The 24,599-nt window shown below is 40.7% G+C and overlaps 1 protein-coding gene across 1 annotated transcript in view; it reads left to right on the top strand.

Moving 5' to 3' along the window:
- The window catches only part of SLC15A2 (solute carrier family 15 member 2), a 429,960-nt gene that overhangs the window by 81,344 nt on the left and 324,017 nt on the right, over nt 1–24,599 (top strand). Inside the window, exons 3-4 of the mRNA XM_069224674.1 lie at nt 3,652–3,739; nt 17,125–17,266. Of these exons, the coding sequence (XP_069080775.1) occupies nt 3,652–3,739; nt 17,125–17,266 (230 nt within the window). The remainder of the gene's footprint in view (nt 1–3,651; nt 3,740–17,124; nt 17,267–24,599) is intronic.

The following is a 24,599-nucleotide window of genomic DNA, read 5'->3' as shown; positions in this document are numbered from 1 at the left end:
ATTAGAACATAACACAGCGTAAACATAGGTTATCCCCAGCAGAGTAACATTAGCGCATTAGTCAACAAAGCATATATTCAGTCATTTGTCTATTTGCGTCAGTTTAGTGAACCCCTCACCTAACCTCGAATTAGCATTGGCATGTTGGGCTTCATGCAAAACAATCTAGTAACACCAATTTGGAAAACATCTAACTATGGTCTCTGTCAAAAGAGAAGCAGTTGGTACCTAGAAAGGAAAAGAAAACAGACAATCACATGAACTGTCATATAGTTACCCTCCGAGTTTAGGTCAGCACTCAGGTTCTGTCTTCGTCTTCAGGACATCAGTTGATTCGCCATCAGCCAGGAACTCAGCTCAAGCAGGAAGGGTAAAGTGGGCACTTCACTCATAAGGAGGTAAAGTGTAAATGGGCAATCTAAGGACAAGGATGGTTTAAGGTAAAATCAGCAAGTCACTAGGCGAAGTGACAAGGTGTCTGGGTCATAGCAAATCGCATCAGTATCTCCCTCTCTCCTAGTCTCCTACTCCCTAATTCTAATTTACTTCCTGGTGTCAAGGGTTTTTATCCCATTTTCGTTGTACATTCTCCTAAAATCTGGTTGGACAAAGGGTTGCACTCCACTATCTCTAACCAATTAACATCAAATTAGCTCATCGAATTTGTTACCCCAAAACAGTTCTCACGTATTTTATTGGTCCTTATGATTGACGTCTTTAGCGGGTGGAATGTCCGGTATGATTTCATAGTCTTGTTGTCCTTTGCACATCTTCGGTCAGTGGCTCCATTGTCTGTACCGGTTTAGGCGACCTTGTAACTAACATTAATCTACACTGTTGCATTCAACTAAAATGTTTCTATAAGCAAGTCGAATTTCATGAGAACGGATCTACTACAGTTACATTCAGCTTCTATCTTTTGGAAAAAACAAGAGTTCATGTCCTTTAGCAAGTCAGCACACTGCACGTTAGAAAAACACATTTAATATGAGAGTCAGGCAGCTAGGCCTCGACTCATGCTAACTAAGGCCTAATGATTTATTAGCAGAAGTCTAGCATTTAACCTTTCAATATACGTGAAAATCACATTTTAATAAACATTTCACAATTATTAGTGAATTTCATTAGTCCCCGTATACATTGGCGGCCACTCCCCGTGGGCACATTTCAAACGCATGTTATGGCAAAGTACATTAGTACATTTTCTATGCGGCATTATTACACATCAGTTCATAAACATTTCATGTTAATATAGATTATATAAACTACGCTCTCTCAATATCACTTATGACATGTTCAATTAAATCCTTGATGACATCACTGATGACATCTCAAATTACATCATTGATGACATCACTGATGACATCATCCAATAAATGTGATACGCATATTATATATATATTTCTTTGCTGACAGGAGGCAGCCCAAGTGGCCCAGCAGCCAACGCATGAAACAAAAGGCCATCATTTTTACCCATCCCCAGGATGGCTGATCCCATCCTTCTCAAAGGTCTGATTGACCCCTCCTCCCACACAGAAGGAAAAATGACAAATTTGCAACATCTCACCCTGGGGGTTGGTCAATCCATGTCAGGCGCCTGACACCTTTAAAAAAATACAATTTCTGGTGCTAGTGCATTACTGCTTATGAATTGTGGATGCAGGAATGAATTTGAAAGAGACAGCACTGAGAAAGGGAGATGCCAGCAATGCCTCTCTCAAACTTGAGGGTGCGGCCCAGGGAGAGGGATCCCCGCCATAAGCGTGCAGAGCAACTGACCGCTCTGTTGTGTTGCTTCAGTGGAGGATGCTGCATGGACTTCACTGTTGGGTGGAAGGAGGGGTGGAGGGTGAAGTAAAAGGGATTTAACTTCACCCTCCACCTGGAAATTGGAGTGTGAAACCTCTGGTGCTTACACTGAAGGTTCCCCCGTGCCCACTCCCAGTGTTAGACCATTTCAGACAGCGGCACTGGAGTGGTAGTGCGGCTGTTAGCAAATGTACAATAGTCTTTCTTAAAAAGGTTAACAAATGGAAATCTGACAATAATTCAATGGCATATTTAAACCATGAGGTGCATGAGGTATCAGTGATGCTCAAAAAAGATCTTGTTAATGCAATTTTGAAAGATTCTGCACCAGCCTCAAAAGATGATGTAAGATTATTCCTAGGCCTCACAGAACTCTAGTCGAAGTTTTGCGTGATTTCATGGTTAAAACCCATGCACTCAGACAACGTGAGACAGTAATTTAAGTAGAATGAGGACTTTCAGGAGTTCTTCACTTCGAGCAAAAATAATATTTAAAGGACTACACCTTTGCAAGGGTCTGTTCCTTGGAACAGCAGTATTATAACAACTGATGCAAGAGAGAGGGTGCTGTGTGCTCTGCTGGTCCAATTAGATTCTAGTGGGAACAAAGACAGTTGCATTTCCCTTTCCATTATTATAACCCAGCGAAGAATGCTACTCTGTAATTGAATGGGAAAAGCTGTCTTGGGTGTGGGGTATGGAGATTTTGACAATATATTTTGGGGTCTGCATTTGTGCTACTCAGTGACTTCAAGGCCCTTTTGAAGATACTTACTACTTGTGGACTATTCAAAGCTTTCCCTTGCATTGCCTGCATGTGCAAGGCCCTCTTTGCCTATAATTGCAAAGTGGAATAGGTCCCTGGGGTGGAATATTTCCTTAGCCAATCACCCTTACACCATAACATTTACATTCAAAATGAATGGGAGAATATTGCTGTGGTGAATGTGGAGTATGACTGTTGTGAAGCCATTAGGAAGGAGAAATGGGAGGGAATCTTTGAGGAGAATGAGGGTTTGTGGATGGTCAGGAAAGTTTTTATTGAAGGTTAGCCAAGAAGGCAGTATTCAGCCCCTTCTATGCGTCAGACAGCCAGGAACCATTGATGCTGCAGTGCTCATGTTTGTTGGGCGGCTTCCAGATGCCAACACACATGGAACTGGAAATCCCTCTGGTGCGGGCACCAGAGGGATTTCCTTTCTGCCAAAACAGCATCAGGAGCTGGGGAATAGCTACCCCAGCTAATGAGGCTGTTTTGGGTTTTCAGTGAAATTACGTCAGCGTGCCACAAAAATGAAATGAGTTGATTGACTCATTTCACTTTCACTGCCTCGGTGCTCAGTGGACTATCTCAACCCCTGTGCACCGAGGCAGATAGGAGTGGTATCATTGGAAAGGAGAGAGTAGCCCACTAGGCACCAGTGATTTTTTTTTATTCATCTAAGGGTGGGAGATGACCAGAATGTAATGTACCCATACCCCCTCCAAAAGATCAGCAGTCTTTCTGCCACGGGTCAGAAAGCCCACCAGGCACCAGGGATTTTTTCTGGGTAGAGTAGGGACAGGGGCTGCCCAGAAAGGGCATGGCAGTTTCCCCAACAGCGGCAGCTCGTCCGCTAAGGTGGCTAATTTAGTGGATTCGTTGATTTTAACGCTTGAATGGATGGATGGTTGAAAGATGGATGGACAGATATACCAGTTTAGAGAATGTGACAAAAACAAAACATCTGTGTCTGTCATACCTTCAAGATATTATTTGTCAATTATGAAATATTCAAAAATGTCACTTTGATATCTTCGGTGGTTAAAATGTCTTTTGTAATATATGATTTTGTTCTTCAGAAATTGTGTGGCTCCAACTACCCCTTGAGTATTGCGTTTATTGTGGTCAACGAGTTCTGTGAGCGCTTCTCCTACTATGGAATGAAAGGTACAGTATATTATCTTTGTACAAGTCTTGAGTTAACGTGTAAATCGAGAGCGTCATTTCTCTTGCTGCATGAGTTCTATGCAAAATGGTATATATACATATATATATATATATATATATATATATATATATATATATATATATATATATACATGCTACTCCAAGCTTCAGAACTCTCCATGCCCTTTGTACCCTCAAAGAATTCTTTACCCTTTTTTCATTCTGTCTCTAGCCACTTATGGAGGGTGTACTTATTTCCTAGATTCGTGCTGCCAATTTCAATGCTATTGAGGATGGAAAGCATCTTTCTTACATAGATGTATGGGGCTCTTTAACTAAAGTTTTTCCTGGCATAAGACAGTCTTAAGAGTCTAACGATGGTCTTCCTGGCTTATGTCTGTAGCCTGTGGCTTAAGATAAGTTGTAAGATAGACCGACGTAATTGAAACAGCCTTAGTAAGCTGGAAGTCGTAAAACTGTCTGTAAATCAGATCCTGGGGCCCAGATGTACTATGATTTTGCATCAGGACTGCATCACTTTTGTTGTGCAGTCTCAGTGCTAAATCATTTTTAGCATTTAGTAAGCTACGCAAAGCCACTTTGTCTGACTTTCCACAGTTTAGTAAATGCAGAGTAATACAATACACTGCAAAGCACTGCCTTTTGAAATATTGCATTGTGTAGTCGTTGCATTGGTGGTCTGATGCATTTATACATATATTTTGATGCAAACCCTGATTTACAAAGACTTGTAAATCTGGGTTTGCACCACAATTAACCACCTACATGACAGAGGAACAAGGAGAAATATTTTGGTTTAATCTTGTTACCCCCCTCTTTGCATTCTGCAGAACACATAGGAAGTGGAATATGATTCTAAAGATTGGTTGTGTGCAGAAAGGTGTCCCTTCCTGCACAAAAACAATCCTGTCTGTAACACAGAACTTCTACACCATAATGGAAGGGTACCTGCTTTGGTGCTATGCACCACAAAGTGCAAGGAGAGAGCCGAAATGCTCCATAAAATTGTAAATATGGATCATTTCTTCTATCTTCCCTTCTCATAGGCAGCGAACAAGGTTCCGTGCTGCGCCTGGTTGTGTGAAACAATAGTAAATGTTTCCCTACATTCTTTGCTCCACGATTTGCATATCTGTGTCTGTTGTGAATTTAGTTTCCATTAGTGGGCAGAAAAAAGGAAATACCGAAGACCGTGGAACTTCAGTGGATCAATGACATGTACAGGAATTAACTTATAAAATTATGATTATTATTTTTAGTATTATTATTGCTACCACTGCTATTATTATTAACAATGGTAATAACTATTTAGTAGTAGTAGTAAAAGTGGTAGTAGTAATACTAATAATAGCAATAATAATAATAACAGTAACAACCATAATGATAATAATACCATTAATAATTATAACAAGAAGAAGAAGAAGAAGAAGAAGAAGAAGAAGAAGAAAAAGGATACTTTTATCATAACTATTATTAATGTTGTTGTTGTTATTAACACTAATATTCATCATCATCATCAACACATCGCTTTATTCGGTTAATTTAAACCATCAAAGCATAAATCACACAATACAAGAATAAAATTTAAAATCATAAATATCTTACATTAAAAAATACATGAAAGGTATAAAAACATAAATACTAAAATCAAGGAGGTATTTCTCTTCACACAGTGCATAACTACCTAAACCTTGTTCCTCAAGATAGCCAAAATGTCATCCAGCGAACTAACACCCTAATCATAGGGCCTCATAATAATCAAAAAGATTTTTTTAACTGGCAAATTCGTATATGCCATGCAGCCGCAAGGAACTTGCTAACTGCACAGAACAGGGGACAGGATGTGTCCCTCATCATAATCCTTAAAGCATCTATACAACATCTTATCCCCATGTTCTTGCAAACTGGACGTAGCCGCCTCTGACGAGCAATCCTATATGCTGGGCATATGAACATAAAATGCACAATAGTTTCCGGAGAAGTGCTACAACTCGGGCATAAATTAGTTCTCGGAGCAGAATCCCGCCTATTGCCAAAAGATTTAAGAGGTAGGCATCCATATCTGAACTGAATATACAAACTCTTGCTTAATGGATCAGTAATAAGATCCATAAACAGTTCAAAACACCGATGCCACTTGGTGTCAAGAAATTGAGAAGTCAATCTGCCATGAGACAAATGAAGCAAGTGGTTTCCCCTGACATACACCCAATAAGCTGTTTTTAGATGCTTCTTCTGCTCTTTCCTTAAGTTGTAAGGATGGCTCCAGTAGTTACTAAGACCCAGAATGTGAAACCATTTATTAAACCAAGGAATAGTAAGCACGTTAGGTCTGTCTAAAATATCTTGGATGGATTCCTTAAATGTGAGTAGCTCAGGAGTAGTCCAAACACGTACTCAGAAAATTAGCGGTCTTAAAGCTATAATGTCTGAGATACGTGCAACTCCGAGGTCCCAAAACATTGGTAACAAAGGAGTATTACGTGGACAAGAGTGATCTTACAAAATTATTTTCTCCTATTGAAAGTTTACCAGCATTTGAGTATCTCCAGACTTCTGCCCTGTAAGCAACAGCACTCTGAGCCTTTGCCCGATAAATTTTTACTGCTGGAGTGACTACTCTCTCGATAGTCGACTTGTGGAAGTGCAGAATTGCCCCAGATCTATGTGCCAGAAGGGCTGAGCTTTTATTAATCTGGGCCTCCCACTGCATATCCTTACTAATTCTGACCCCCAGATAATCAATGGAGCAAACCTTACTCAATCTAGTCCCTTTGTGAAGGATGGTATATCGTTTGGTGGGACCACGTCCCATGGTCATAACTTTAGTTTTGGTGTGATTAAGCTCCAACCCAAAGTCATCACAAAACAAGCTAAACCTATCCATTAATACCTGTAGGCCCATCGGTGTTCGGGAGATCAAGAGAGAATCATCAGCGAATAGCAGAATCGGGATTTTTGTGTTATTCAAAGAGGGCGCATCATTTTGGCAATTAATAATAACTTGCACTACCTCATTGATGAACAAGATGAAAAGAGTCGGAGCAAGGACACAACCCTGTCGTACCCCTCTCCTGATATCTATTCTGTCAGTGAGTTCCCCCTGGTTACCCAATCTTACTTGTGCATAAGTATTCTTGTGCAATCTTTGAATTAAATGTACTAAATTCTCTGGGGTACCAATTTTGTTCAGAACTCCCCACAGTTTCTTTCTTGGCACAAGATCAAAAGCAGATCTCAGGTCTACAAAGGCCGCATATAATTTCTGTCTGGCTAAGGTGACATATTTCCAGAATAATAGTGACAACCTAAAGACTTGGTCCATAGTGTTAGTTTTTGAACGAAATCCAGCCTGTAGAGGGGATAAAATCTGGTTCTTCAAAACCCATTCCGTAAATCTGGCCAAAATTTGTTTCGCAAAGATCTTTTGGAGAATATCAATAAGGCTAATCGGTCGATAGTTCGCTGGCAAACCTACATCGCCTTTCTTGTAAACAGGGATTATTTCTGCACCACGCCATGAATCAGGAATGGGACCACCTGCTGCTATGGCATTGGACTATAAATTGATATACCATGCCCATATAGTGGGCTCAGATTTAAACAGATCCCCAGGTATCTTATCAGGACCAGGGGCTTTAGCTGGCCTCAGAGAATTAATAGCATAAGTTGTTTCAGCTATAGAAAAGGCAATGCTCTCAGAGGAGCTATTTGTAGAAGCTACATCATCATCATATCTGATAACCTTAGGGTCATGCAATACAGGATAGGCATACATTTCAGAGAAATGGGTCACCCATCTATCAGGTTGAATATATGAGCTGATGGAGTCATTTCCCCCTCTCGATCTGCAAGCCAGCAGTCTCCAAAAAGAACAATCATCCTTGTTTTTAACTGCAACCAATAACCTCTGACAGATTCTGTCTTCCCAGCTTTTTTTTGCTTGCTTCAGGGCCTTGGCATATTTAGATCTAGCATCCACAATATCTTCTTGAATGAGGTTTTTTAATGCTTCTTTTAAATTAGATCTTGCTAGAGCGCAATCCTTGTTATACCATTCGTTAGAAGAGATGATATCAGGTGACCGCTTTAGGACAGTTTCTTTATAGAAAATACCCCGTATGGTATCCACCAATTCTATATGAATTGTCAGAATAGGTATAGTAGAGACCTCTTGTTCCCCAAAAACCGAAACGAGATTTAGAAATGATAAATAAATATCCCTAATCTTATATGGATTTGCTGCCACATTTTGCCAGCTAACACAAGTTCGTCTATGATTCAGTCGAGGGATTGGAACATTAGTAATCTCTGTGTGTCGCGTTTTTGGAAAAGCTTGGTTGGTTAATACAAGACTCAAGGGATTATGATCACTGTCATGGCGAGAAAGGATTTCCATATCTAGTGTACTTGACCAAAGCCTGATATCCACCAGAATGTAATCAATAGTGCTAAAAGAAAGCCCTCGCTTAAATGTAAGAGCACGATTTAGATCAGATCTAGTGCGACCGTTGCATTCTCTCAAACCATATTTTAAACAGAGTGAGGCCAACTGCATAGATACACACGATGCAGGAGAGGGAACCATTTCCTTGGGTTGAGGGATAACCCATAATTCATCTTCCTCACTAATTAAGGTAATAACAGTGCCATCAGGTACAAAAGAACAGTTAAAATCACCTGCAATCATCAAAAAATCTGAAGGATCTAAGGACTCTACAAACTCAGGCAGTTGTGTGAGTATCTCAGATTCAGAAGTACGTGAAACAGACCTTGCATATACATTTAATACAGTTAACCTAAAGCCAGGACAAATTGTGAGCTGTATACCCAACAAATCATGAGAGTTAAATTCAATCACAGAATGATCGCAATCAAGCCTATTATTCAATGAGATCATAAGTCCTCCTATGCATCTGCCAAATCCTCTAGTAGCCGATTGGGCAGGAGAGAAATAAGACGTAAAACCCTCTAGATGGTACAATTCCACAGCCCAGGTTTCCTGAAATAAATAGACATCGTAATTGTTAACAAAGCCCGACCATTCTGGATCATCATTGCATGAGAAGCAGATAGTCAATCCAAATCGTAAAGTGAAGGGGAATGATTCTCAGCCTTGGATGATAGATGGATAGCTGGTAGAATAGCGACTCCATCTGCCTGATTATTATGCCATAAAGTCTGTGTAGCACATACCCTGGAATAGGTGTCTTGGAGCTACAGAGGATTGCCATGGGCGATAGTCAACAGAATTAAGAAGACACCAGGAATTTCTTACATTTCCTCTGAATTCTTAGATGGTGCACCTACTGTTTGAATTTGAAAAGGCATGAGTTTGTTTCTGAGTACCTCACTATGAGTGCTGATTGCTCTACCACCCAGTTTCCCATGTTTGATCCTGGAAATTATCAACATGTTTAGTTGTGAACCTTAACAAGGCACGTGAGTAAACATTTTAGACTGGTCGGTACACATTTGTTTGAGCATGATGCAGGTCTCTTAACCCGTGTAATTTGTGACGTGTTCCTACAAATGAGCAACTTTTGCAAGGCCCAGCAATGTTCTAGTTGCCCTCTTCTATATATTTTGTAACTTCACAATTGATGTGTTAATAATTCCCAAGTAAATTGAGGTACCAAAACTGAGCAATGGATGAAGGCGTCAACTAGCACTGCTCTCTGAGGGAATGACTAAAAAAGGTTGTATTCTTCTTAGAGACCTTCGATAAAAAAGCAAATTTGGAAACCACAGCTCCCTGCTACTTGAAAGACAAATCTAGCTCTACCACCTACTACTTAATAACAGTGAATAATTGACCCAATCCTTCAAATGGAAATAATCAATTGGATTATTTTTTATATCAATCATTTTTTCAGGATCAAAAAGAAGCTGGAATGTGTTTCGCAAAGTTTTGGTGGTGATTAGAGATTTTCAGCTTGTCTTTGCTCATTTCATGAAGTGTGAGTTAGAACACTGCTTTTATAAACAGGTGTGAAGTACATATGCAGATTGGTAAGTATTGATGTATAGAACAATTTCCAAAAACAAATAGGCCTGAAATCTGTATAAACATTGTAAGACAGCTTGCTCAATAGTTAATCAGTCACCAAAAAAATATATCCCATTAGTATCAGACCAAAGTTATGATGGCTTCCAAATTTTGTTCAAAACAAAAAATAATAAGTGCAAATGTTAGTGAAAATCAGACTCTCTTTATTCTTTGAAATGTGCAATACGTTTTTTTCTGAGTCCTCAAACTGACTAGCACTTTCCAAATGGAGATGAAAGTGTGGAACATCAAGAACTAACTAGCCAGTCAAACTGGATGTGCTCCTTATCGGGGGCCAAGAATTTAACTAGCACACCAGTATCATTTCATCGATTAATGCTGACCTGTTCAGGGTAGAACCTCTGGCCTTCTAAAATATCAGAATAAAAGATGAAGTATTGGAAAATCCAGTGCCAGTCCAGCATACCAGGCTAACTACTTGCTGATATCTAATCTATCCATTCCAAGCAAGAACCTTAAAGGTAGGGAAAAACACCTCATGGAGTAGTTGCAGGTTTGTAACATTCTCCATCTAAAGCTACCTATCATGTTCAGCCGTGTAGGAGGGACAGAGTGGTACTGATATACATTGTCACTGCTTTGGGTAAAACCTATCCATTGCCCTATCCACAAACTGTCAACTGCAATATTGTGAGCCAATATGAGACATTTTATATGGTCGGATGCATGTTCCAGGTCTGAGCTGTTTGTGTACCTTCATTAATTGTATCCAGTGCAGGCTGTAACTATGACAAAATACCCTGAGCTGGGAGCAGTGCTCTTCTTTCACAATAGGACACATAGCTCATGGTAGGAGGGCAAGCATGGTTTAAAAGAGGGTTAGAGACACTGCTCAAATAGGATAAAGGGTTCCCCCTCCAAATAGGCCAGTACAATGTGAGACTTGCCTACCTGCCTGGGAGATACCTCGTGCTCCCTGGGATCCCACTGTCCCTCACCCAAGAGCATCAAGAGGAGTCGCAGTAACTTTGCTAACTTCATAGGTGATGCACAGTTAATGTGCCTTCTGAGAACCCATTTGCTCCTTTACCCATGTGCTTCTTAAGTGATATGGTGCAAACGGAACAGCAGAGGTGTTTTCTCTTATGCATGTAATCACGCCTTAATGCAAATTAAGGAACACCGCTTAAAATGTGCTGGTATCAACATGAAACCTGGTGATGGGTACTGCTCAAGGGTCTGTGCAGTTGTCTGTGGCATTTTCTTTAATTGCAGAAGGAACAAAAAATGGGTGCAAATTCCCCTTTTGCCCTTGAGGCATTGCTATAATCCTGCCCGAGTGTCTCCATTACTGGCTGATAAGGCTGATATGGCCCTGACATTGGCAGAACCTTTCTTGTAAAAGTTCATAAATTAAAATTAAATTGGCATATTCAAATAACGTAAGGCTTACCTATAGAACTCCACAGGATTCATAATGGATCATTTTTCCTTCAATGCTTAACTATACCCACTAGCTCAACTTGTTGTGACATTCCCTTACTGTCCCCACTATATGCAGGGAATACTGAGATCCACTCTCGATAGAGAGGTGGATTATTGCAGACAGATATGTTATACAGCTTGAAACATGTTTACGAATGCAAGCGAGACAATTCTGCATGAACCTTCAAAAAAGGTACATGTAACAAGGTACAAACAGTGTCTGGAACCGTTTCAAGCAACCAAAACCACGGACTTGCATATCTGGCTTGATTCAGCTCCAAACATCATAACCCATGTCAATACTATGCTCAGAAAACATGAATCATAACTGCCTCGACACTGATTCTAGGCTACATTACTACAACACCATATTCATTGGCTCGAAGGGCCATAAATGAAAACTTGTATAGTCTACAACACATGGCAGCAAGAGTGTACCTGAAGCTCAAGTGTAAACACATAGGGGGTCATTCTAACCCTGGCGGTCATGGACCGCCAGGGCCAACGACCGCGGAAGCACCGCCAACAGGCTGGCGGTGCTTCTGGGGCCATTCTGACCGCCGCGGTCAGAAAAGGGAAACCAGCGGTTTCCCACTGGTTTCCCGCGGCCCCAGGGAATCCTCCACGGCGGCGCTTCAAGCAGCGCCGCCATGGGGATTCCGCCCCCTTCCCGCCATCCTGTTTCTGGCGGTTTTCACTGCCAGAAACAGGATGGCGGGAACGGGTGTTGTGGGGCCACTGGCATGGGCACTGCAGGGGCCCCCTAACAGGGCCCCATTAAGATTTTCAGTGTCTGCTTGGCAGACACTGAAAATCGCGACGGGTGCAACTGCACCCGTCGCACACCAGCAACTCCGCCGGCTCCATTCGGAGCCGGCTTCCTCGTTGCTGGGGCTTTCCCGCTGGGCGGGCGGGCGGGCGGCCTTTTGGCGGTCGCCCGCCAGCCCAGCGGGAAAGTCAGAATGACCGCCGCAGTCTTTTGACCGCGGTACGGTCTTCTGGCGGTTCCCGCCAGGCGGGCGGCTTCTGCCGCCCGCGGGGGTCAGAATGACCCCCATAATCTCTGCCTTGGCCTACAGCCAGAACAGAAAGCCTTTGTGGCAGAGGGCTCAAGTACTTGGAAAAACTGACAACCCAACTTTCGGCAGACAAGGAATCACTCCTTTAGCAGCTCAAGGAGGTTTAAACGAAAAACAGCAGCTGGAAGAAATTCAGATAAGATAGAGGCAACTTTCTGGGATATACTGAATCACACACTCAAGACAGCAGAAAAGTATCAAAGTTCAGGCAGGAGAAGCCTAAAGGTTCCATTATCAATCATACATTAAAATGCTATCTGAACTGCAACAGTATTACCACCTCCTCCCACCCAGGGGCTGTCACTGAACAGACTACTGGCTCTTTATAGAGTCATCATCTGCATCCCTGTACCTAACTACTTGGCCCACCCCATCTCTGTGTACAACTTGACTGCATTGAGTCATATCAGTACACATTGCATGTCTGACTCTGCTAGTCCTTCATATTGGAGTCTTTGAAGCAGAGACATTCAAACACTCAGTTTTTCTGCATTACAAGGCTCATACATAAAAGCATGAATATGTCCTTTATATAATGTAATTGCAAGTAATGACACCCATAATATGGAAACTGTATTCTGTGATTACCTTCAAATCACTTAATAATTATAAATATGATCTGCAAATGCACTCTCAGGCCATCATATCAGAATATCATAGAGACATTTCACACTATTTATTCTGTAGAGTTAGTCTCAAGCATTTTGTCTACACCACAAGATTCTGTATAATTAATTCACATGGTATATGGAAGGTACTCAATTTACATTTATCGACATCGAACTTTAAAAATATTGAACCACCCATGTGGGACTCCACAGCTTTCTTATAATGGAGATCCCTTACAAAATCACATGGAAACTAGAATGGCAAAGATGCAGCTATGTTACTGGTGGTTGGCAAAAGAAAAGATACATCTAGGAAGATTTCATATATAGAAGAAATTTGTTTCCACTGGTTCACAGAGGGCTTCATATAGAAATTGGCCCACTGTTAGCACCACCCCACCAAACTCACAGTTCTCTGATTCTATTTAGAGTTGGGTCAATTCACTGTATTTACACCAGCTAAGCATCAGCTCTGTAAGTGTAAACCTTTGACCTCATAGACCATCCATCACAGAACTGTGAGATCAATTTGGGTGAAGATCATCACTCTTTTCCCCTACCTAGGACTGCCATCAGAAGTATGTTGGCACTAAATCATGAGTGTGGAAAATGAAAAGTTATAGAGTGCTCCATGCATGTCAGGGCTATTGTTTTTAGGAATATGCTTCTTGAAAGCAAAACAAACCACCAAGTGGGGGTATTGAGTGTGGCATCGGCTTGGCAAAACTTCTGTGCCTTCTGTGCCTTCAGTGGACAGGACCCACTGCAGCAGCAGCTTCACTGAAGGCACAGCAATCCCTGCCTTTAGAGCTTTAAGTATGATGGCAGCTCTCCCCCAGAAGAATGGAGGTCATTGCCTCCAGTGACAGTGCTGGACAATGAGCTGTATAAAAGGTGTACAAGACCATCAAGGTCTGGATATAACAAATACTTATAGCAGGTTAGTCAAGGTTTTCTTAATGTACTTTGGCGAGCAGCAGCATTATAGGAAAATAATGAATAACAAAAGCCCCTTAAAACCTCATAAAACAATTACCAAGAAAGAATGTCTTTGACAACTCTATTCCACCAGTAGAAAACATACCGGAAATAAGTAACTTTGTATTCTGTTACAAATACGAGCAGTGGAAAAGGGTACACCATTCTGATATCTGAGAAGGTAATCTGACACTTGCCCATGGAAACTCATGAGGGAACCATGGGGCAGCGAACTACCCTAGAGAGTTTGAACTACCCTAGAGAGTTTGAACTACCCTAGAGAGTTTCCTGTAACAAGAAAATACAAAGAGAGGCCTGCAACAAAATATAACAACTTTCTCTAAGTCAAAAATGTGTTGCATGAGTTAGGTTTTCAATCAAGGAACTGTACTCAATGGGATGAAAGCCCAATTTTGTGTTTTTTAAATTTTCTTCTAGTGTGTACTTCCACTGGTTGTTTGTGTAACAATATCATACTTCAGACCTGACTAACACCAACACTTGCTGTGGTCTTTCAAGACTTGATGCCAACGGTTTTGACATGGTATTGTCAGAGGCAGTGCACAGAAAAACACAAATAGTTGCACTGAGTTATAAGTACTTGACTCACACTTGTAAGAGATTTACTTATTTATAGCACAATGAAGCACAGCAACACAAGTTACTGCTCAAGGAGGAGAGAGAGGTTAAAACTTGCCTGAAAGAGCACACATATTTTGGTGCAACACACTGTCTATCCTTGTTACAATGCAGTGCTTTGCTTAAAAAAACAGGGGGAGTAGTGTGGCAATGCCAATTTACGAACCAAAGGGATGAACCCTTAATATAAATTAAAACAAAGCATTATTTATGTTACTTTCAGGGCTACATTCCAGCACAAAAAGCTTAATTTACAAATGTAAAGTTACTATTTGCAACTTTTTACAGATAGGTGATGGACTCCCCCACCAGGGTAGAGATCTCCTTTTGGTAAAGCACTGGGGGAAGGTTTATTACTTTTTTAATATAAATATGAATGGAAATGTAATTTAATATATCTAATTTAAATGTAGAAGAAAATAAAAAAAGCTTCAACACTATTAGCTTAATTTAGAATTAAATATTAAATTCATTTAAATGTATTTAATAAAATACTTTTTAAATACCAATAAAAACCCATCCACAGTAAAATGTCTAAATTATGAATAGAATTTATATAAACTAATTAAATTAATTTTAAACACAATTAAAGTTACGTTTATTTTAAAATTAAAAAAGTTATAGGAATAATGTAAAATATACTAATCATTATTTTTAACACAAATACACACATATTCGTATATATTCAGGCTTGAGCTGAACTACAATTACTACAGTTGTCAGTCCCTTTTGGCTGTAGTGACTTTAGACATGAATAGCAGTGGAATTAGGGGCATATTTACTAATGTTTTGCATCATGGTTGCAACACTTTTGTGGCATATCGCAAAATGCTAGTAGCTATCTACAAAGCCATTCAAGGCGGCGATTTGCACTGCCTTGTGTGACTTTGTAAATAAAATGTAACACAATGCAGAGGCCTGTATTGCATTGCGTTACAGTTCATTGGGTTGAACATGGTTGTTTTCATGCATCCACCCATGGTTTTCATGCAAATCCAAGATTTACAAAGGTTTGTAAACCTGGGCTAGATGGCCTAAGGAGGTGAAAAAATCTTTTTTTCTCCTCGCTATTTTCTCTTTCTACGTGTGCTGCAATCAGCAGCACACAGAGAAAGAGGAAATGCCTTGAGAGGTTGTTTTTGTGCAGGAAGGTATACCATGGTGCATGGGTACCTGTGTTGGTGCTAAACTGCCTGAGGTACGCCAGCACGAGGAGAGAGCAGAAATGCTCCATATCTTTGGATCTATAGAGCATTACTGCCCTCTCTCTTTCATGCAACACAGCGCAGAAACTTTGCTTACTGCCCTGCTTTGTGTGAAATGTTAGTAAATATGCCCCTACCTCTTTTGTGGGCTGGTGCATATTCCACCCTAGTCCCATCCCTATCCTTCCCATAGCTCCTCCTTATTCCTCCCAAAACCCCTCCCATTTAGTAGTTATTAGTTAGTATTCCTCATTTTCCAGCCTCTCCCCTGTTTCTCTCCCACATGTACTACTAAAACATACTTACGTGAGGTGACTTCACAGTCGAGGTGGGAAACTCACAGAAAAAGATAGGAGAGGTGGAGGCTGAACTTCCACATGTAGGTTAGTGTATAGCATTGCAGGTTGTGAATAGGTAACCTTATCAACCTTTTGAACTGGTTTGCACCGGTTTTTGTGACATTTGCACTGCTGAACATTGTTGATAAATCTGCCCTTAATTGTGGTACATTACTAAACGAGTAAGCTACGTCTATGCATGTGCATAATATACCTACTGGATTTTTCACACTCTTTTCATTCAGACCAATGAGTACATTGCTCATGCCGTAAAGTACGTTTATGGTATTCATGCACTGTCCTAACTAGCTCTACCGCTTGTTCAATTTTCTGAACTTTTATCACTTAAATACATGTAGTAATGTAGTTCAGGTATTTTTTGAATACCTTAAAGACTTTACTTTCTTTCTTGGTTCTTTTCAAATTTGCTGTCCTGTGGTTCTTAAATACGAACACTCATTTCTATACATCCATGTAAAGTTAAGTATTATTTAATTTATGATAGCCTGCCTAGACGATGCACACATAGACAAAGTGAATGGCAGTATTTTTAGGCACATGTCATTAATAATAATTTGTTGACACAGGGACATAAACTGAAAAAAATCCTGTCAATTGGGTCCTTTCTAATCAGCTTCACAGTCACATATAGATAGTAACTTTTTGAGATTCATGCCTTTCTTCCAGTCCGAATGCTGAAAATAGACTGGGCCTCAATACTATCAGTATTTGAAGGAGGTAATACTGTACCGAGTAAATAAAGATGATATTAGGACTTTGAAATGGAGATTCACACAGTAATACCTCGTTTACCCCCTTCTGAAATGCAACACTTGTATGCAGTTTTCCCTGTTAGAATTCCACCAGGCACTACTTGATGAAATTTGTGCCTCTGACGGTAGAGGAAGTCCAAGCTTTATGTTCTTGCTGGGATGTCAATCAGCTTGTGATTACCGTAATAGATGTACTATGTTGTAATAGTTATGCACTGAGATGTGTTTCATTATTTATTTTGTTTTCAGCTGTGCTCACTTTATATTTCCTAAATTTTCTGCACTGGGATGAAAATCTTTCCACAACCATCTACCATGCCTTCTCTGGGCTATGCTACTTCACCCCGGTTTTTGGAGCCCTCATTGCTGACTCCTGGCTCGGAAAATTCAAGTAAGAGGAGCCTTCACTGTAGTCAATGCTAATAGACCTTTGTTTGGTGCCAACTAAAGAGTGCTCTGTTCTTCATCATGTTTCTGTCTGAGGCTGTTGCCACATGAAGAACTCTACCCAAAGAGTGCCCTATTGCCGCAGGTTATTGCACTTTGGAAGTCGTTAAATAATTGCATGTATATGTAGTAAACAACAGACGAACCTGGATGAATGAATCCTAAATTTGCCACAAACAATACAGATTGGCATAATGCCATAACTTCACAACAAACACTCTTCATTAAGGTCTTAAACCTCTATTAGAACATTGGAATGTTGGTAGCTACATTGAAAACAATGGAGTGCTGCAGGCTTTTACTGGCCGGTAAAAGCCCGCAGCGCCAACATTCCAATGTTCGCTTTGTTCACAGCAACAGCTGTGAACAAAGCCTCACGGAGCCCGAGGGGATTTTAATCCCCTCGGGCTCCGTGAACATTTTTTTTTTTAATAGAACATTCTGCCCTGAGTGGCAGAATGTTCTAATAGCCTTAGAACCCGCCGTAGCGGGCTCTACCAGCTATTAAAGGCCCTTTCCCTTGTTAAATGCCGTCGCCTTCGGCTCAGGCATTTAACGCGGGGAGCGGGCCTTTAATAGCCGGTAGAGCCCACTACGGCGGGTTCTAAGGCTATAGTCACATCCAAGAGTCTTAGTTAGACTTAAGCGGATGGGATACTCCATCACAATAGGTTGATGTTCCATTAGCTGCATGAAGGGGCCATTACAGCTTGGCAGCTGGGATACCTTCAATGTCCATGCTGACGCCTTTCACATTCTTCTAACACCCTCATTCCGGTTGTTGCTGTATCACTTATTTACTAGGTAATGTCTCATTACTTAATCAGAAAGGTTTTTGCAATGACCTTGGGACAATTTTTATTTCCATTTCTCGCTTCTGTAGCACACACAATTTCTGTTATCTTCTAGGATTTATAGAACAAGTCTGGCAATCTGTGAGGTTACATCTCAAGAATGCTTCTGACTGTACCTGTGTTACTTAGTTCAGTTTTCCCTTCAGGTAGGTATTACATGTGTTCTAACCATGCTTTTTCATTTTCAGTTTTCCCAATGTATTTTAAGTGATGCATATATGTACTGACATTAGCCATATTGACTTTACACCTTCAAGTCTGTAGATACTTTTTTCACCAGAGATTCACACCTGTAACTTGCATGGCATTCCCTCTGCATAATCTCAAACTAGGATATTATGATCACCGAGTTTTGATTCCTTTACTCTTATTAGTCACTTTCATCCTATTGGTAATTGATGATTCTACATTTTCCGATCAACTGTTTAACCTTCACAGCCTTGAAGAAGTTCCTTTTGGAATGAAACGTGTCAGCCTTGTTTGCATCATCCTGCATCTTATGGTTGAACTAGGAACCTTACAGAATAACTGGAAGTTCTCTGCTACATGAACATCTAGGATTGAACAGTGTATCGTTAGTTTCAAGGAGTGGCATTGTCAATGTTCATTAAAACCATTGCATATAAAACAATTACCATGAATTAACTGTATCAACAATAATAAATTAATTATCTATTGATATAATTTCCCTTATCTTGCCAGTATTATAGGACGTTTCACGGGCCGTATAGGATTGAGATATTTTGCTTTAAGTGAGATAGCATACTGATCATCACGCTGGTTGATGAGAGCCTGATATGCTACAGTATTATTTTCCTTGTTGGAAATGATGTAATAAAATATTAAAACGAAAAATAGATGTACAAATAGAAATTAATACCTGTCTAAACCATTGTGTTACATTTTAAGCTGATGATGCACTATTAACTCCTCATTTGTTGTGTGGGTGACCTATTTTTCACTGAATCGCATAATTGTTGTACTTATTACCCAAAAGACATTTGATTAATTTTACAGATTCACATATCATATCAGCTTATAGGTATGCTACCAGTCCATTAGTGATTATTTTCTTTGTAGCTTGTGGGTTGGTTTCCCACAATCTGTAAATTTACAAATTCCTGATGATGGGGAAATTCTGGATTATGCCCCCTGGTGTCTACAATTACTGTTGTATCCCAGTTCTCTTGAAAGAATGGAGGGAGTTGTGGAACCTATATCATCATCATAACTGAGTTTGTAATCGATTTCAGCAACAGTACTTTGTATGCATGCAAGATATACCTTTGCAATGGCTATCTATATGTATATATATATATATATATATATATATATATATATATATATATATATATATATATCATAATTGTTTGATCAGACCAGGATATGATAATCATAAACCACATTCATTTGATGTGCTCATGGAATGTTGGTAGATTCATATGGTTATTGGGTGATAAAGAAGTCTGACTTTGTTAGAATCTTTGATTGTATCTGCCTGCAAGAAACCTGGGGGTTGCATAGGCTCCTTTTTTCATTGGTTATGTTCACTGCACTGTTCCTGCTGTCAAGGATTCAAAAAGAGGCATAGCAGTAGAAGGCGTTTTAACTTCTGTCTCTTCAGAAAAGCACCACCATATACAGGTTATAAAAACAGAGCTTGGCCCCAGCTTGATTGAAACAATGTTGATAATATAGGTACATGACCCACTCAAATTAATGAAAAGATATTGAAAAGCTCAAAGTAGACTTGTATTACCTAGAAATTAGGTTTGGAGATTTGAAATATTTATTATTTACTTACTTATTTATTTGTTTATTTTACCAGCTGTATGTTGTGCTTACTTTCCAGATCAAGCAGAGTAGAACGTGACAAATTTCCCCCCTTTTGTTGATTTTGCACACTTACTACTTTAAGGTCACACACCTCTATATAGGTGGACACTATGCAGCTAAAAATGGATAGAGGGAACACTTTGATAGCAATAGGCTTGAGCCATCGAAAAATCAAAAAGCACTAAATTGCACTAAAAGACCTGTTAATAACTATGTTGGTATACAAAGAAGCAGGAAGAGTAAAGCAACAGTCCGAGATAATTTCATTTGTATTAAACATTTCATTTTTCTGAGCCTACAATCAGTTTCCTCTTCTAACGCCCGCCACTAGCTCTATAAATCAATGATATTCAATGGATTTTAGAGCACTAAAGGTCCACTAGCAAGTACTGGGCCTAAATTAAACGAATGCCCCGAAAGTGACTCTTGCAGAAAAGCATCAGAGAATCCTATTTAAATGGACATGCTAAACGTAGGTACAAGATGAAACAATGTCAAGAGATTTTCAGAATAGGCAAGTCACGACATCCCAAAAAGTTCTGCCATTACATCAATAATTTGCAGAGCCGGTAAATCAGGTGGCAGAGACTCGTGTGCCTAAGGCAGATTGGGACGTAAGGGGGCTGTATCTGTCTCACCAAACAATCTCACTAACTGCTGTTAGTATCCGGTCAAATCAAACTTGGACCTCTAATGACAAGGTGCTCAAAGTAAGCTATAAAGATGGAATAGATAGTGTCCTCAACCCCAAAGGACTAGCTGCAGCTCTGTTCATAAAGGAACCACAGTTTGTGGGCCTCACAGCTTATCACGTTGTATAACCACTGATATTTATAAGCTGCGCTCCAGTGTCATGGAGTGGCTCCATCCTTCAACCACAATAAAAATAAGTTGATCAAAGTGTCCCAAGGATTCGCAGGCATATTGCCCTCATTGATATGAAGGCAAAATATTTTGCCTCATTTTGTTAGAGGAGCTGTCTGATAGGGCTGAAAATCTAAAATTGCTACTGTGGTTTGGAATGGGTTCAGAGCTGAAAGAAGTACGATCGATAACATCCCCCATCTGTCAAAGTTTTACCAATCTCCTTGTTTGTTTTGGATCTATGTTTTGTTGAATCCAAGCCTGCTTTTGATGACTAGAGCATGTCTGTAGACCAAGTTAATACACTGATATATCCCAACAAGACTCGAGAACCTTTCAACACACGTACCATGAGACATAGGTACGACTCAAGCTAGGAAAAAATAATTCAGTCATCAAAACATAAACCCACAGATGGCCCTTCAACATGGATGGATGGTGTCATTCATGCTTTTTACTTTATATGATGCATATTTAGGGGATGCTCTTTGTGGGAAAAAAAATCTTGCAGTACTGTTTGACAGGATGGTTTGGGTTATGATTTAGGGCCTCATTACGAGTTTGGCGGTCCTCAGACCGACAAACTTGCAGTGGCAGTCGGGTCGCTGCACTGCTGATCCTCTGACCACCAGATTACAATCCTAGTGGTCAGACTACCAGGAGACCGCCGCCTCTGCTGGTATAAGGGATCCCGATTGGTTGGCAGTGGTCAAAGTCGTGCTGGTGCTGAGTTCAGCACCGCCTTGCTGATCATGACATTGCTTTCTGCCAGCCTTTCCATAGCAGGGTCTCTGCGATGAAAAGGCTGACAGGAAGGCAGTGTTGGGGGCCACTGGGGGGCCCCTGCACTGCCCATGACCATGTTGTGGGCAGTGCAGGGGACTCCGCAGTAAGCACCCTCGGAATGCGCACTGTCTGCTATGGCATTCCAAGGGTGCTGTGTGTCACGGCATTGGCCTCGGCTCCTTGAGGGACCCAAGGCCAATGCCACTGCACTGCTTCCAGTGGGCTGGCTGGCAAAAACATCGTAATACGACAGTGATGAGGCTGCTTCCTTGACGGCTGCCTCACCGCCGCCATATTAGAGTTGTGGCAGTTGAACTGCCCAACTCATAATCAGGTCCTTAGCCTGCAAAGAATGGCATTTTTTATTTTACTATTAACTTTGGGACTATTTAAAGAAGCTGCAGGACATACATTTTAAAAAATCATCCACTTTTGATCCTCACTGCAAGTTTCAGGCAGATCCATTAAAAAAAGTGGGGGTACCAAAAGTGCAATTTCCATTTCATTTTCCATGGGGATTTTCTTTGCTGTTCTCTACAGAAAGATACCCTGAAGGGAATTAAAGCAAACAGAATTCAACTGAAAACCTCACTCAGGGAAATGCAGTTGCTTGGTTTAGAGCAAACTCATTCATCAGTTTTCAAGAAGTTAGCGTTACAATATGTTAGTTGGATTGAAAGACTTAAAAGTTGAAAATAGCTTGACTATTAATGTGTTTTCAGCCCTTAAACTGAAGACTTTTGTAGGAGTTCCAGTCCTTAAACTGAAGACTTTTGTAGACTGTCCATTGACCTACATTCAAAAATAAAAGCCCCTTTTTGTCACGTAAGAATTAAGTTCCTGTTGTCTTTTTTATGTCTTTGTTACTAAAGTTTGGTCTTTAAACCCTTTAACACATGGCCCATGAATAAAATATCTGGCCAGTGTATTGCATTCAGCAATTTACTTGCAAATTGACACATTTTGCCCCCTCACAGAACTGTGTCACCTGTTTACGGATTGCAAATAAACTCCATATATTAATGGTAAGGCAAACATATAACGTTCTTCCATATTTCACATCAGTCCATTATATGGGACCCATTATTTCAGTCGCGACTCGCAGCGTGGAAAAGGGGAGGGGTGGCACATGGGGGTGGTTGACGAGCAACAGAATAATAATTTTTTTTTTTAAATTACCTGACTCCCTGCCGCCGTGCCGCTGTTCTGGCTCCACTGCAGTCACAGGCTTCCAGTCTGCCCTGCGGCCAATCAGAACGCAGCTTTCATGCTGCTAAAAGAATGAAAGCAGCATTAGGATTGGCCGGAGCATCTTGGCTCTCCCAGGCAGACTGGGAGCCTCTGTCTGCTCTCTCCAACCTGTCAACACAGGGCCAGGTTGGCGAGAGCACAATGCGCATGTGTGCCTGACCGGTCTGGGAAGGCTGGCTAAACACAGAAGAGCACTGAGGGGAGTGCTGTACACTCCTCCATTTGTTCTTGTCAGCACATAGTTTTTTTTTTTTTTTTTTAAAGTTTTGCAGCTGCTGCTGCTGGCGGGGGGCTACGCTCCTCCACCATAGCGCTGCAATATATTAGTAAATAAAATAATTTTTGACCCCCAATTTAAATTTTCTCCCTTTGTCAAATCTGTCTGAAATGGGAGATTTAAGAGGAGGGCTCAATTTCTAACATCCTATCAAATAGCAAGCTGTTATGTGAATTATGGATTGTGAACCTAACCATAACTTGTGAATTTTAGTGGTTTCTCGGTTTTAATTTGAAACCTTAACTACATGTTTTTAGGTGGATCTCTGAGAAGTTTTTATGTACAAGAAAGTCAACCATAGCTCCACTTTAACCTTTGCCTTTACAGTGATGAACTATTAACTTTGTTGCAGTTTGCACAAAACTTTTTTTTTTTAAAAATCTCTCCTCGTTATTTTAGCTTCTTCCTGAAAAGTTTCTGGGTGATCCATCCAGCGGGACTGTGAAAAAGAGAGGTCCCAGAACACATTATACCCATGCAAAATTAGACCAAGCTATGGCGAAAACAGTCTTGGTCCAGGAAGCTTGCTTTTGTGATTTGGTGTAAATCTGTTAAGTAGTTTTTGAGGAATTAAGATTCAGAATATATGTATATATCATCTCACTGAGGACCTGCAGAGCTGACAGATATAGCAATAACATCTGATTGGCTTCCACCATATTAAGAAAGATGTGCCAAGAGCCATTCTTTAACTCTGGACCTCACTCCCATGTCCTGAAAAAATTAAAAAAACATATATGGGGTCGGGTGTGCCTCCATTGACCTGGTAAGGGTGGCCCCAGAGGAACTCACTCTGGGGCCAAAACCTTTTTCTTTTTTACATTTTACTGCAAATTCACATTGGACCCTTTGATTAAAAAAGCCCTATAGGATGGGCAATGCCCTAGGAGGACAGCATTTATTTTTAGGGGAAGGGGTGTGTGCCCCTCAAACCTGAGCTTTTAGGAGGTCCCGGGGGACCCAACCCAGCCGGACTGATATGTCAATTTGAGCAAATTGGTGCATATGACCCCCTCCCTGAGTCTCTGGGAGTCCCCAGGCAGTCCATTTCCTGGGGGCGACATTTGAATTTAGGGGAGGGGTATGTACAACCAACAACATAAACAAAAGTGCAGGTTTTCTAGGCAGGCATTGTGGGCACCCACAGGATAATTAAATAGAGTGGTTTTCATCAAAACCCACAATGGTTGCTGCCTGTGAAGCAGGCAGGGCCTGCTGGGGCCTTGGGGTTTCTCCTGTGGCCCGAAGGGTAAGTGAAGTGTAGCCGTATGCCATCCTGGGTGGGACTGGAACACCTAAAAAATATATATATATATATATATATATATTGGTATAAATAAAATAAAAATATTAAATGAGTAGAAGGAGCTGCTCATTTATTATTCACTGGGAGGAGCATCCCCATGATG

The sequence above is a fragment of the Pleurodeles waltl genome, chromosome 3_1, assembly GCF_031143425.1.
Source record: "Pleurodeles waltl isolate 20211129_DDA chromosome 3_1, aPleWal1.hap1.20221129, whole genome shotgun sequence".
Classification (NCBI taxonomy): domain Eukaryota; kingdom Metazoa; phylum Chordata; class Amphibia; order Caudata; family Salamandridae; genus Pleurodeles; species Pleurodeles waltl.
Note: the sequence above shows the minus strand (reverse complement) of the source record. Positions and strands in the feature narration are given on the sequence as shown.